Source organism: Meleagris gallopavo, chromosome 14 (assembly GCF_905368555.1).
Source record: "Meleagris gallopavo chromosome 14, MGAL_WU_HG_1.1, whole genome shotgun sequence".
Lineage (NCBI taxonomy): Eukaryota > Metazoa > Chordata > Aves > Galliformes > Phasianidae > Meleagris > Meleagris gallopavo.
The window spans coordinates 6,929,595-6,945,659 of record NC_139417.1 but is presented as its reverse complement, the minus strand read 5'-3'; the positions used below and the strand labels follow the sequence as shown (position 1 = coordinate 6,945,659).

General features: G+C 35.9%; 1 protein-coding gene across 5 annotated transcripts in view; it reads right to left on the bottom strand.

Annotated features, from left to right (window-relative positions):
* CACNA1D (calcium voltage-gated channel subunit alpha1 D) overlaps window positions 1-16,065 on the bottom strand; it is a 168,517-nt gene that overhangs the window by 96,042 nt on the left and 56,410 nt on the right. For 4 of the 5 annotated variants that reach the window (XM_085236268.1, XM_085236267.1, XM_085236269.1 and 1 more), the window contains exons 4-7: window positions 10,918-11,057; window positions 7,457-7,599; window positions 5,938-6,090; window positions 4,783-4,979 (exon numbers count right to left, since the gene is read on the bottom strand). In XM_085236268.1, the coding sequence (XP_085092394.1) occupies window positions 4,783-4,979; window positions 5,938-6,090; window positions 7,457-7,599; window positions 10,918-11,057 (633 nt within the window). Of the gene's footprint in view, window positions 1-4,782; window positions 4,980-5,937; window positions 6,091-7,456; window positions 7,600-10,917; window positions 11,058-16,065 lie in introns of those variants that run through there. The other variant, XM_085236271.1, reaches the window with a different exon arrangement.

Sequence of the window (16,065 nt, the reverse complement as noted above, 5' to 3'; positions counted from 1 at the left end):
TTAACGCTATTTGCTGAACATTTGCAGCTGATGTACAGAAGAACACAAAGTTATCAAGCATCCATTAACTTCTTAGGCTAAGCTGAAATTCATTGCTGACCAGTATTGTTTGGATGCAATAACATGCCTTCCATTTCTGCTGCTGTAATGTGACAAAATAATTTATATCAACCTATGTCTTCGTTTTCTAATGTTATATTGGATCAGTCAAGTCAAAGTTCTTGAGTATCATTGCTTATTTGACCAGTTGGTCATATAAAAAGATTTTGCTAATTTATTTATTTTAAAGATTCCTTCTCAGCACCCTGATGACAGTTTTCATAATATTTTAAATGTGCTCTGCAACTTTTTTTATGGACTAATAATACACTTTGTGCACCAGCCAACGGTTTCTTCTGTGAGACAGGTTTATAAAATACTAGGTTGTTTCCAGGAAAAATCTTTGATTGTGCACTAGTTGCTTTCAAGTACATCACATCCCCTTAAAATACTTCCTACTGTAGGCAATCCTCTGTGATTCTTGAGCTAGGAGCACAACTAGAAGAGAGGTGATGAGAAGACTTGTTGAGCTCCTGATCATCTGACTGACATTCTGAAAAATCAATAGACTTTGTTTTATCACTGTAATTATTTTCTTCTGCATGGGCAAGTTTGAGGAAATTGTAGTCATTCTTTCAGATTTTCATCCAGTTGGAAAGCAAACATATAATGGTTTTCCACATTTTAAGTCACCCTGTACTACTGGAAAGCCAGTAAGAAAATCATAGACTGGAAAGCCAGTGAGAAAATCATAGCTCTTGTACTTCATCATATAAATATTTGATCAGTTGGCAACCCTGCTCATGCAGGGGGTTGGAATTAGAATGATCTGATTTGAGGTTTCTTCCAACCAAAGACATTCTATGATTTCATTATTTAAATAAATATTGATACTTTTTTTTCTACCTTAAAATACATTATTCGTGGTTAATTAATGCAGTGGCTGGATAGGCACTTGCACACTCAACATGTGAAGAAGTGCAGTGAAACCTAAACAGAATGCATTACTGAAATGATTGGTTTTCTTCAAATGTTCTAATATACTTCAAGAAAGATACTGGGGCAAATAAAGCTCAACTTCTGAAGAATGAAACAGGTTTCTAAGTGCGCACTTCTTTTTGTTATAAAAGCATATTAATTATCAATGAAGTATTATTTGATGCTTCTTTCAAGCAGTAGTAAAGGGTACAATTTCAGAAGCTGACACGTTGGTAAAGGATGTATTAAAAATATTCCAACATCCCTTTCTTTAAACCTTAAAGTTTTAGATATATTTTAGATTACTTACACATCCAGTTAATGAACTGCATATTTTAAACGTGAAACCTTGTGAAAAGGTTCATCTTGTTAAAATATCAGTACTTACATTAAAGGTTTAAAAAGAAAATTAAAAACCACAAGACATCACATAGCATAATTCAGCAGTTTCAGTTGGAGCCACTTTGCCAATGAGGACTGTACTGGGATCCAAAGCTAACAGTGTAAGTCTGCGTCTGGACCTACTGAGCAAACAGACAGGGCTGTGGTCAGGAGTAAACACACTCCTGATCAAAATGGAAGAGATGTACAGATGTGCAGCCACAAAAATATTAGACAATTTGGGAACACATATGCCGCATTGGCTGGTGTAAGTGACAAGGACAATATCCCTTAGCCTCTACAATTCAGTCCAGCATTTGGCATTAAAGAGTCGCGTTTTCAGTGGATGAAATAAGTGATGTGTGCTACTCAGTGCATTGCACAGAAACTAGAGAAAACTAAGCACTAAGGAAAAGCACTAAAAATAATAGGACATATAGGAACCAGGTGCAAACTGGTGAGCAGCAGGACATCCAGGTGAGGCACCAGGATGGGAAGGGTGCCAAGCAGTCCCAGGATCAAGTCCTCAATCTATTATAAATATGTATTAGAAAAAAAACTACTGATGCTTAGGGAATTTTTAGGGAGAGTTTACTGTTGTTAACCAGGTGAAAACAAGCTGTATTAGCGAGCGTTACTGGAAGCTGTAATTTTCAGCTGTCATTCTTGCTAGCAGAATGCCACATAACGTGATGCAAAGTATTGCACATATTTCACCCACTCAGCTTACACCTGCTAGCAAGATAATTCTACATAGCCAATTTTACAGTTTGCACAGAGAACAAGTAGAAATCAGACTTTTTGTGCAGCTTCTAATCTTTGTGGGTTTGTTTTTCTCATGTTTGTTTTCAAGAAAACTCATTCCATTCGGCTTTCATCTACAGATTTCTAAGCAAAAGTTAACTCACAAACCTAAACATCTGTAATTGTTTCCTTAGATTCTTTGCACATTTTTATCACAACCTAGTGTATGCCTTTTCTCAGTTTGTGATTAAAACAAAATCTTTTTGAATGCTTAATTAGCAATAGCTAAATCTACCTCAGGTTAATCAGTGGTAAGCGTAAAACACATAAAAAGTCATTTCTTCTGTCCTCAGCAAGTGATTTCAGCTTGAAAATGGGCAATTCACTGGTATACAAAGGATCTAGAGCTACAATTAAATTATATGAAAATATCATTTAAATTCCAAAGCTATATGAAAATCTGGTTTTGAGCATATTTTACAAGGTCAATACATTTCTTTCTTCTCTTACTAACAACCCCAGTATCATTTTTAGTAAAATTAAAACTGACATCTGTGTACCTGTAAATAACTTTGGATTTGGGAAGCCATTTTAGAGAAACAAAATAACACACAGTTCTGCATGCAGTTCTGAAGCTTTTGAATTTGAATTTTCTTATGCATTGCATTTTGAAAACATCTGACCATGACAATTTTCAGCACCCTTTTCTAATGGTTTTACTTTTGGGGCTAGAGATTTTTTAGAATGCATCTAATCAATTAGCTTCTTAATTCCAAGGGGGAAAAATATGCTTAATATTAAGCCATTCAGATTAATTTATTTCTATAAAAATCATAAGTCTGGATATGTTAACTCCCTGAAAGCTTTATCACTGACTTTCACTGTAAAAATCTGTGACTGTTACAGTAATTAACAAATGTGAGCACACTTCTGCCTTGAAAAGCATTAAAAGTGCATTTTTTTTCTGGACAATCATGGCAAACCTTCTGTTTCAGGAGGTATAAAAATACCCATCATCATCGTAATACAAATCACATAAAATATATATTAACTCTGCAATAACGCATTCTCTGAGAAAATTAAGAAGAACTGGAGAGCAAAACTCAAAAAGGATAAACCTACACCCTGACAAACAACAAACTGGCCCATGTTGAGCCTTGTATTACTGTCAGTCACTTTACTACCAAAGGTTTGCATGCTTACAGCCAATTCTTAACCTCTGACAACTGACAGTGGAAGCAGAGATTCTTATTTTGCCATCTTCTTCATCTCTGAATCCAAAGAGAATGCCTATCATCTTAATTATTTTTAAGTGACACTATATTAAAAATGTATTCATATGATACTTTCTAGTATCACAAATTTTATTCTGAGACTACACAGACAGCTGTTATATTACTTAGCAGCAGCATATTTCACCTTGATTTGCAACAAATGACCACTTAATGTGTCCATTCACTGAAAAATGCTTCATCTTTTATTGCATCTTGTACTCCACAGAAGATTCAGTATTAGTAAATAACCCCACTTGGCCAAACTTAAAAGCAATCCTAACCATGAGCTGCTATGAACAACACAACATAGAACACAGCTCCACAAAGACATGCCCTAAGATAGCTCATCTATTTTCAGTGATTTTCTAAAAGTGATCCTTACTAGCAATCAAATTTCTCCTTCCGTAAAAAAAATCTCAGTATTCAAACTGTTAAGATGCCATAAGGTCCTAAGTGCTGCAAAGACTTACTGCTCAGTACCAAGTAGTATGGAATATCCTCAACGATTTTGAGCACCTGCAGTAGGCAGGTTCTGTCATGGTCTTCTTGCACGACATTCTACAAATCACTCATGCCAAATATTAGGTCCTTAAAAAGTCACAGAACAAAATGTTCTTTGATTGGAATAGGGTAAGGCAGAGACATTCCTATCTGAATATTTACGTAACCCTATTCACTTAAAAATCTGTGTTCTTTTTCTTCATTCTCATCTGCAAAATTAGGACAAAGAGTATCTTGTTTCCAGCCTGTGTCCAGCTGTTTGTTTATGTTCCAAGATGGAGAAGGTTCATTATTTAATGCTGAAGTAGCATTTAAAGGTGGGGCCTTACACAGCGGAACTTCTGAATGCCTTTTACTGCTTCTTTGGTGACAATGTCAGGCTTACAACTGTTGTGACATGGTTTTTGTTTGAATGTATAACAAGTGGTTTTCAGTACCCAAGGCAAGCAATGACAGCTGAGAGCTTGTTTTGGTCTAATTTATGTTAATATTGCAAAACATTTTGCAGAAATACTGTGGAAGGAGAGATCCTAAGTTTAATCAGACATGTTAAAAACTGTACGCTTGCATGAAAAAAAAAATGTTAATCCAAAGGACATAAATGTGGTATTATTTTTATCCAAATGAAATAGACAAAAACAAAAACAAACAAATAAAACCCAAAGAATAAATTTGTTGCTAAAATGCATTCCTAGCCTAAGCAAGCCAAAAAGATATTGCGACTGGAATAAGTTAAGCTGTTAAGCTCCTATAAAAACTCACCAAGATTTCTTACTTATGGTATTGTAAAACAGTTTACTTCTCATTTGAATGTTGAAATTTGTTTAAAAGTAAGCAATGTTCAATGATGTCTGAAGTTACTTACCCAGTATAACACATCAGTCCATCCTTCCATGGTTATACACTGGAACACAGTCAACATTGCAAATGCAAAATTATCGAAGTTCGTTATGCCTCCGTTCGGTCCAACCCAACCACCCTTACATTCAGTGCCATTCATGACACACTGACGTCCATTCCCTGAGAATGCACAAGGTGCTGGATCTTCTTCAACTAGTATATCTGAAAATTGACCAAAAAAGTCTGTTTCACTTCTCAAACATTTGTGAGCTAATTCTTCTATATGAAGAAATATCAAACCTATCGGAACATAAATCTAGATATCAACCTGAGAAAAGCTGAGAAAGGGAACTCATGAGCTCTAGAGATGCTTATCTCTCCTACACCAGTGCCCTTTAATCTGAAAATATTTTAATCAAAACCGAGCACATAAAAGAGCTCAAGTAATTGACCAATGGGTAGGAAAAAAAAGCATGTTCACAGTCATAATAACGCAACACATCTTTCCAGAAACACCCCATACACAACGGTGTTTTTTTCTTCTCCTCTTCACTCCATTGATGTACAACCAAGGAAACAGGTTAAGACTAATTGCTTCAGGTAGTCTACTTTATTTTATTAGGTGAAGGAAACATACCTTTAGCCATCACATATTTCTCCCTCATGATAACATTTCACTCCTTCAAAACTCTCCCATAAGAAACACTTTCATTGCATCACTTGCATAGATGGAGGAACATTGTTTTCTTTTCTTAGTCATCTTAGAACTCTATTTTTTGTCATACCACCCAAAATACTGAAGGAGAGACAATGTCGAATTGTAATCTCAAGAGAGTATACCTTACTTGCTACGGGACATCTAGAAAAAATACTGATTTATATCTTGCGGATAGCAGTCCCTAATATTTTCAATGCTAACATTGCAGTTAGATGTTTCAGACATTAAAAGCCACTGAGAACACATTCAAGTCTCTGTTCTTCATGTTGGTGGCAGTGGTAGTACCAGTTTTCTTGATTGCTTTTAAACAGAATATACTTTCCCTAAAATTACAGTCTATTGAAACCACGGGTTACAACAGTCTCAGTGCTTCAGCCCCTGTTCTATTTCAAACTGAAATCCTACAGACTTGAAATACAACAGAACCGATCCCTCATTTCAACAACCAGTTTCATGACTTACCTGAATCAATAAGAAAACAAGATTTGTGCATTTTTCCAATAAAAAGTTCCAATCCTATAATAGCATAGATTATGATTACAAACAATACCAAAAGGGCAATATGGAGCAGGGGAACCATGGCTTTTATAATGGAGTTCAGGACAACTTGTAAACCTGAAAGAAAATAAGATGCAAGATATGAACTAGGTTTCTATGCTCATACCTTACCAAAACTTCTGTAATTACACATTACTCAAAATTCATGATACACACAGGCAGAGAGCATCCGTTTAAAAACATTTTTACTGCCCAGAATCATATAATATATTTCATATGAGCCTAAAGCTTTTTGTCAAAGCCTAATGATTTCCTCTGCTAATAAATGTTATGTCATGGAAGCCAACGCTTGAAACGTGTCACAAGAATTTACAGTTGGATTTTTTTTTAGAAATGAAATGAAAGCCATGGTGAGTGGCTGCAGGTCACTTTATAGGACCTCTAAGAAGTCTTATGCTACAATTACAAATTTGCAACAAGTCCACAGAAATTGCACTTACATATCTCTCCAGATTAAAAAATTTATATATTTCTGCAACTAGCTATTTAGGAAAACTCATTTTCACTTTGAACAATCTTACTTTTTAGTTATTCATATTTCACATCACTTTCGGAACTTATTTCACTTTTCTTGCGTTTTCTCCTTAATTAAATATTAAGCCAAATTTGGTTCTTACTAAAAGAAGCAAACCCCAGACTAACAAGGTTGCCAAAGTACCAATGAGAACAAAACATGGCTCATTTTTATTTCAAAATTCCTTTCTGACATTTCATAAGACTGCTTCTTTCTTCATTTAATCTCTTTCGCTAAATATATACCAAACACAACCATTTCTATGTAAGAGACTATGATATAAAAATACAATGACTGGAAAGAGTTGAGTTTTAAGCCATGAACCTCTCACTCAGCCCAAAAAGCTTCAGTAATTAGTAATGCATGAAAAGAAAATAGGAAGGATTGTTAGAAAATTCAATTGCTTTCTTTAAATAATATTGCTCTACTTTTCAAGTCTCCTAATATATCTGGTAGCTTTACTGACATAAACAGAAGGCATTCATGTGCATTGGAGGAGGCAGGAAATATGAAATGTGTAATATGCTTTGGCTAGATTTACCAAAATATAAACTATTCTAGGATCACCTACATTTTCAGATGTGTAGGATTTAGAATTTTAAAAATCTGAATTTTAATTTTTGGTTTATTTGCATTTAAACACGTAATTCAATTTTATATAAAGCTTCTAAAAAGGAAGTGTATTTGCCCATCTGCTTATTGAACTGTGTAAAAAGATCATACACTGAATGAATTCACAATCCTCTGTTCAAGTTGAAATAGCATATCATTCATCTTGAATCTCACTTTATGTAAACAACCAGATAACAAAAATCAACTTTATATTATCTCATCTATGCAACATGAAAGTTAAACAATCAGATCAGTTACGATATTTATTTCAATAGAATTAAGTAGAAAAGAGCTTACTGGGCACTCCTGATACAAGCCGGAGAGGTCGCAATACACGAAAGGCTCTTAGGGCTTTGACATCAAAGCCTCCAGGTTTGCCACCTGAGTGGCTGCCACCTTCTGTTTCTTTGGTTAATTGTTCCAATATTACACTAAATAATCTAGAAAATGAGATGAAGGGTAAGGTCATCACCATCCATTTGCCATGCAATCAAAGGTATTAGGAAATTACTTGAACTGCAGATAACTCTGCAAAGCCATCCAGATTTCAAAGTGAGAGGAATATTGACATATTAAATCATGACAGGAAGAGTTATGAATTGCAAGCACTAATCCCTTCTGAGAGTGACAATCACACAATCTCCAATAAATTAGCATCCTACTTGTACATACCCCGTGGCTATTTTTAAATAAATGAAGATAAATGAAGCTACTTTGCCGTTTCTCCTTGTTCAAACGTTTTAACAGTGAAGTTTGGAAAAGTAGCCTTCTCTTTAAAATATGAAATAGATAATCACAAGAAACCATCTGTTTTAATTTTAGTGGGGATATGTGAACTCCAAGTGACTTCAATATGCTAAATACAGTCAGTAAAAGATGAATATATTAAAAAATAATTTGAGGCCAAAATTTAATAACACAGAAGAAGATTTGTTTCTTATTCATAATAACCTTGAGTATAAAAATATTCCCAGATGACTCATTTGTTATATTGTATTTTTTCACTGCAGAAATGAGCTAGTAATTCATTAGAAGAGTTTGGAAGACAAGGTTTTATTTTTCCCTCCCACTTCCAGCAGAAATTCAAACTCATGCAAGTGTTTGAAATGCAAAGTAAACTTAGACCTATTTTGGTTTCAATCTGAATTTGAGACGCATTATTTTCTAGACAAAATTTGGGACCATGAAAACCATAATAATCCTTTGCACAGAGTCAGTAGTCCAATACTTGCAAAACTGCACTTCTCCTGAGATTATCAAGCCAATATTCTTGCAATCCTGAAATATTTCACATTTGCAAAGGACTCCTGAAATGTGTAGGTTTTTGGCTTCATCAAAAGAAGTTTTCACAACTCTGGTTCACAGTGCTGTAGGATAGTTGCTTTAAGTCATATAATGCCCAAAGTAGAATCTTTAAGACTTTCTCCTCCCCTAGTCAGCAATCAACCTGTATCAGTTGATTCCCATCCCTGGTCTGCTTCATTGAAAGAAAACCAGACACAAAGAGCATCACATATTCTAAGGAATGAGCATCAATCCAGCAACCCACCTTCTGTAACACCTTGAGAAATCCACACAGTTAGTATTTCAGATCCTGATTCATCGTCATAATTTAAATGAAGCATAATTCTAAGAAAATGAGCCACCTCAATGATTTCAGCTAGACTACTTGCGCTCCAGAGACAACGTGGTTAAACAGACTTCTGAATAAAACCCCAATTTAAGAGAAGCTGCTTTCAAGCCTGCCAATCAGTACATTATTCAGAAAATTTAAAAGGCTGCAGGCATAAGAAAGCTCTATAAAAGCACAATGAAAGCTTTCTTTGCTAGACTCTTATTATTTCACTTAAATCAACAGAAATTGCATGACAAAGAATGCAGGCAAATAGTAGAGTGCTCAGAAGGTAATTCCTACTCTGGTTTCAAAGAGGAATGACAAGGACAGGAGTAATAGCAGCCATATCTACACTTCTGTCATTTTATGTCCATTATCTAAAGCCATTAAGGTATAAAACATACAAACTCTTATTATTCTTAAGATTGACATTTATCCTCCTGTACAGTTTATCAAAAGTTTAAATGCTGAATTTTATGTTGGGGAAAAAGCCTATGCGCATGTTTCTCCTTTCCCGGTAGAGATTTCTTCTGGCATAGTTAAGATTTATGCATTTGGACTGCTTTAGTTTGTGCTGAAAAAGCACACAAAGCAAATTTCATCTAATATGTTGACTAGAGGACAGCATGGCAGCTCTTTCAAAGCTATTAAAATACCTAATGAAATTGCATGATGATGCTAGTCAAATAAAATCAGATCCAGAAGTGATTCCATATCCATCTATAGTTACATATGAGAATCAACTTTCCAGTAGGCTTTTCTCTTCAGTATTAATTAGATAATGGATTCACTCGTTTCCTTACTTACGTGCATGGTGTTTTTTCTTGGGTTTTGCATTGTTGTTTTTTTAACAAAGAGAGCAAAAACAAAATTGTGTGTTACTGAAGGGCAATAATTTCATGAAGATGACAACTGATGGCAACATACACAGTAATTTACACCTCAAAACATCTGGGTTTGAGCTAGAACTTAAATCGTAGTGTGATATTTTACTTATTTCATAAGATACAGTCCTTTTTTTTTTTTCATTTTTTTTATGAACACAGTGCGAATATTTGACCTAATCAGATTTAGCCTCCAATAGTGAGCATTTTATGAGTTAATGGAAAAATTTTTAGTTATCATGTATTTAGGACAGAGCCAAAGATAGAGGTCATGTTAATTAGACTGCTCCAGGCTTACTGTGGCTCCATGGTCATTTGACAAAAGAGAAGAGGTCTATTCAAGTGAGCCTGGCAAGAGAACAGAGCTTTTATCTCTGATAGTCTCCATACCTACCCACCAAGCTTCCCCTTCAGGCACAGAGGCCAATCTGTTGAGAATGACCTAGCCTGATGAAGGATCTATTTATATACAAATTTTAGTCCTCAATGAAAATTTCTTTCTGGCCCATGCAACTGGCCCAAATACAATCTTCTCAGTAATTTTTTTTCCATCTCAGAATCAAATAGTTATAAATTGGTTATTAACACATTCAGAATACTTCCCCATATTTAATAATGCTTTACCACAAATTCCCTTACTTTGCATCTTTTTCCTTAATACAGTGGCATGAGTTAAAAGCAGAATACTCTTGAACTCCTGGGCTTTTTCAATTACAGAGAACTTGATAGACTTTCAACTTCCATACCAATTTCGTCTTTGCAAGCCAGCCACAATCTACAAGGTTACATGGAATAACGTTCTCCGTAGGCTATATCAATTTAAAAAGACTAGTAAAAAATCTGCAATACTGGAAATTCCCTTTTTCAATAATCACTTTCCAGGGGACATTCAACTCCCCACTCTTTGGTAACCTGCACAAGACTTGAGCAGTAACTTGTCAGAGGAGGGAAACAAACTGGCAAGAGCTTCTTGATAAAGCAACAGGCAAGACAACTAAGGAACATATGTCTTGTCAAATTATTTGGCGGAACACAGAAATCCCTATGAACTTCTAGTGTATAGCTGATGGTGCAATACAGCCTACACCAGTGAAAACTTTTGATTTTATACGGAATTCTTCACTCTTCTCAGTCAGTGCTTTTACTCCAGAGGAATAAATGTCAAGCTCAGGTCCTTACACACAGCCAAACAGATCTATATCTACTTCACTGTAAAGAAGACTTTAAAATCTTTTTACAACAGAATATGAGTTACTTACCCTACTACTACTATTACAAAATCCAATAAATTCCATCCATTTCTAACATACGCATTGGGGTGTAATAATAATCCATATGCTATAATCTTCAAAAATGTTTCAACTGTAAAAATTATCAGGAAGGCATATTCTACTTTTTCCTGTAAAAGACAAAGAAAAAGTACAATGAAAGACAATGCAATTTAACAGCTCTTTTACTATTTAAAATTCACAGTAGGAGGGTAAGTTGTAAGATTAAGGAGAAACAGTACTTCCTGTCAGTTTATTTTATGGATTTTAATTGTATAGCACTTAATGTTAGCTGTACTGACAAGGTTGTAATTACACAACTGCATGAGAATTTTCCCTTTTTGGCACAGCATGAGAAAAAAAGGCTTCAGTTCGGCAAACACTGAAATACTCTGTCTTTACTTAAGCAAATAGTCCCATCCAGATCAATAGGATTCATTACATTCATTAAAATTAGAAAATGGTGTAGAATAGAATCCTTGAAATATCATTAAAAGGTATGCAGAGCTATACTAACTTAACTATTCACTACATCAGCTTTTAATTACAACACACAGAATTCTTTCTATTAAAGGTATTTGAGACAGTGTCGCAGTGCACTAATGAGCTTTGAAAAGTTATTATGAGAGTGGTCTTAATGTAATTTAATTCTCCAAGTCATCTTCACATGGAATTTTACATTTACTTATTCTTCCTTGCATATCACGAGATTTGCTTTAAGTCATCCTAATATGCTTGAACAAATTTTCATTTCATATACCATCCCCTGTATCATTGAAGGTCCAATTCACATTTGTTTCAATACTTTTTCAAAAGCACTGTTCTTACACAGTATCTTCATTTTGCCAGAATTCATATTTTAAACCAACATAAATATTGAATCTCTTTTCATAGGTAATGGATAATAATTTTTTGTGTCTTCTTCTTTGTCTCCTGAAAGCACATTTGATTTGGATAAGTCGTAAAAATCACAGCTATCAGAACAGATCAATTAACACATTTATTCTTTTTACCCTCAGAAATCATCATTTCTTTGTATATCACTTGCTTTCTTATCTGACATTATGCAAATATTAGAGCCATGAATACAAGACACAGAACGATTCATTTTTTTTTAAAACTTCTTCAGGCACTTACGGATGTTGTTCACTGTTATCATACACAGCGTTAATTATACGGACTGTAATTGCTCAGTAAAGATTACAGTCAGAAAACAAGGATTACAGAGCTTCACCCAAGGCAGCTTCACCTCAGCTACATTGTTTTGCATGAGTTCTTCTGTCCCAGTGACAGTGATGGACATTCTTCTCCTCCTCACCATATTCTCCTGCTATTTTTCCCAACAGCAATTTCAAAATTGGCTCTTCCACTTACTAATTTTTCACTGATAAACTGGAACAATCACACGGTAACAAGATTCAAGTGATGTCAGAGAGTTGTAAACGCTCTGTGAATGAATAGCCATTATATTTCTTTGATTAGAGAGCACAACAAAGGTTACAATAATATGAATTATGAGTGCTCCTGAGAAACCAAAAGTGCTGAAATCCAGCCAAGCTCTACCATGTATACATTCCATAATAACAATTATTTCAGTCTCCCTATATACAAGTCTCTAACTTGGGTATAGAAAGATAAATTATTTAAGACAACATAAGGAAGACAAAAATATTAGGTTGGCATTTGCTATAGGCAAAATACATATCAGTAGCCAGAACAGTAAAAGAAAATGTGAAACAAAAGAGAGGAACCTTTGTATATGCAAATATCAACAACTCATTAACATGAAAGGAAAGCAGGACTGGCTTGACATGAGCCAGCAGTGTGTTCCTGCAGCCCAGAAGGTCAACAGTATCCTGGGCTGCATCAACAGATGGGTGGCAGCAGGGAGAGAGGGGACTATCACCCTCATGACTGCCTTCACGAGACCATGCCACACTAAGTCCGCTTGTAGGTCTCCCAGCACAAGAAGGATATGGAGATGTCAGAGTGAGCCAGAGGAGGGCTATAAGGTTGATTGGAGAGCTGGAGCACTTCTCCTGTGAAAAAAGGTTGAGGGAGGTGGGTTTGTTTAGCTGGGAGAAGGAAAGGATCCCCAGAGATCTCGTGGTGGCCTTCCAGTATTTGAAGGGAGCCTACAAGCAGGTTGGGAACTTTTTACACAAGCTGATAGTGATAAGACAAGGGGAAATGATTTTAAGCTAAAAGAGAAGAGAGTTAGGTTAGATATCAGGAAATTTTTTACTCAGGGTGAGTCACTGGCACAGGCTGCCAGTACCAGTTGTGGATGCCCCATCTCTGGAGCTGTTCAAGGCCAGGTTGTATGGAGTCCTGGGCAGTCTGATCTGATGGGTGGCAACCCGCCCACAGCAGGAGGGTGATGACCTAGATGTTTGAGGTCCCTTCCAACTCAAGCCATTCTATGATACTGTGATCAGATTTCTGGGCCATTATGCCCACTGAGATGTTACTATAGGCAAAGATGTAATATAATCCCACCATAATCCTACCAGACTCTTCTAAAAAGCATCTTTGCCCCTTTCTGTTCATCTTCACAGAAAGTTTTAATGCTCTACAGTTATTCGGGCTAGGCACCAACCCATGTCCCAGTGTAACTTGCTTAATGGTAAGATACTCCTGCTGTTCATTTGAATGCTACAGTTCACATCTAATTCTATCCTACTATTTAACCCCTATCTTTCAAAATACATTGGTCTTGTTCCTGTCAATTTTCTTTCCTTCATAAGGAAGCAGGACTGTTTCCTATTTCTTAATCAGTACTGCAAACATCCTATTCAAGAAATATATGATCTAGAGCAAGCACTTTTTAAACCTAGTGGTGATGGCTCTTACTGTTACAAGCTTTTTAGTTCTGGTTAACAGATCAGGGAGAAAAATAATACAGTTTCAGTGCAATTATGGTGAAGTCATACTTTTCAAGCAAGACTGAAAATAATATAATTATAATAAGAACAAGCATTTGAGGGCAGTAAAGACATGAGGAAATCACATTTTAGCACCATTATGAACCACTTGTATCATCAATACATAGAATTTGGGAAATATACATTTTCAGGATTCACAATGACTGTTTTCCAATTTTTCAAATCTTATGCTAGCCTGTGGGCCTAAAGATGATATATATTTTTTTATATATATATTTTTTTAAATAAGTACTGTTTTCCAAGCGTGCTCTTCTTGGTCTAGAATCAACATAATGGGATCCTCCTCCTCCTATCTTTCCTTCTTTTGGAAAAATGCTCTAAGATGAAAGACGTGGATTAGTGGGCATGGTGGTGATGGGTTGATGTTTGTACTAGTAGATCTTAGTGGTCTTTTCCAACCTTAACAATTCTGTAATTCTATGAAAAATGCAAGCAGTGTGTGACCAAGATAAGCACTGGGTAGTGGCCCATTGAAGATCAGTATCAGTTGGCACTAATTAAAAAGAAGACAGGCATTTTAGGATGGCTATTCCAAAGCAAGCTAGAACTCTGGATGGGTAATAACACAGCTGGTAAATTTGCTTTTATGAGGCATTATGATAAGTTTTCACTGTTAGTCATTTTGGTTTTACTGTTTCAGATTTGCTATATCAATCTCATGCAATGTATACAGAATAGGGAAAAGTGCTAGAAAAGGGATAGACAATCCTAACACAAAAAGAAAGAATGAAAAATAAATATACACTGGCACATACACTGTCATTCTGTTCCCTAAATTCACAAGAGAGCTCCACATAATGCTAAACTAGCGGGGATCAAGGCAACAGGGTGTCCACATAGCTGCACAGCAGGTGAGTTCTGCACTCAGAGCATTCTGAATTGCAGAGCATGAAGCAATCTGAGAAAGCTCTGCGTGTCAAAGCAAAGGGACTTTAAGAAAACTTGACAGCTGGACCAACAGAAACCTCATGAATTTCAAAAAGGAGAAATGTAAAGTTCTGTACCTCGGGTAGAATAATCCCACACGTCAAGACAGGTTGAGAAAGAACCTGAAAATCACACTGGGAACCACATTAAACGTGCTGGTTTTAAATAAGACAAATTGCATACTGAGCTGCATTAGGAATTCCTGAAGACGGCCAGGAAACTGTGGGTAATTACTATCCCAGCTCTATATGCTGCTGAGGCTGTGCAACAACTACGGTTTGGGGCCCCTTAGTTCAAAAAGAACACTGATAAAGTGCAAATTCCAGTGAAGGAAAGATCATTTCTCCATCAAAAAGAAGGCTAATAAATGTTTAACAGTGGACAATAACTACTTGAAGGGGAGTTACAAAGATGATGAAGCCAAATACAAAGTAGCAGCAGATGGTAAAACGTAGGAAAAGAGCCACAAGCTCCAAGTTTGAAATTAAGAAAGACTTCTCTACCAATAGGGCAATGTAACACCCAAAGAGGCGGCTTCAATGCAAAAAGTTTTGAAGATGCAGCTATACAACACAGCACAGCTGATCTAACTGCATACTGGCAACTCTCCTGCTAAGAGCTGAAGTTTAGATAATCCCCAGAAGTTCTTCCCAGTTCATACTTCCATTATTCTAATCTATTTCAAATAATTCTTACATGAGCACAAAGACAGGTACAGATAGAACTGGGACAAGTATGACTACCTACATCCACTCCATATGTAAAAGCCCCTGCTGTTTGCATAGCGTTGAACATCGTGGGAGAGTTTTCATGCAATTCTGTGGAAGAACAGAAATGCACGCCCTGGTGACAGGGTTTGCCCCAAGATATGTATATTCATAATGGATACAAGATAGAAGCAGAGATGATGCCATTAACCGAGTCAGTGGCACAAAGGAAGGATGCTTTTTAACAGAACAGCCAGTGGGCATTTCAAGAGAAACAATTTCTTGAAAAACTAGAGAAAATTTAAGGAACTCTTTAATATACATCTACTACTACAGAACCCTACTGTTCTCAACACCACGTTTCTTTCCTCCTTTTTCCTTCTTCTCTTGTCTTTTCATTTTCCTCCACACTCTTGCACACTCACTCTTTTTCCTTTTTTTTTTTTTTCTTTTTTTTTTTTTTTTTTTTTCCTTTTTTTAAAATACACTTTGTATCTTCCACAGTGGCCAGAAGAGCAATTTGGTCCAGTCTTTAACAACAGTATCCAAAGTACGGGCTG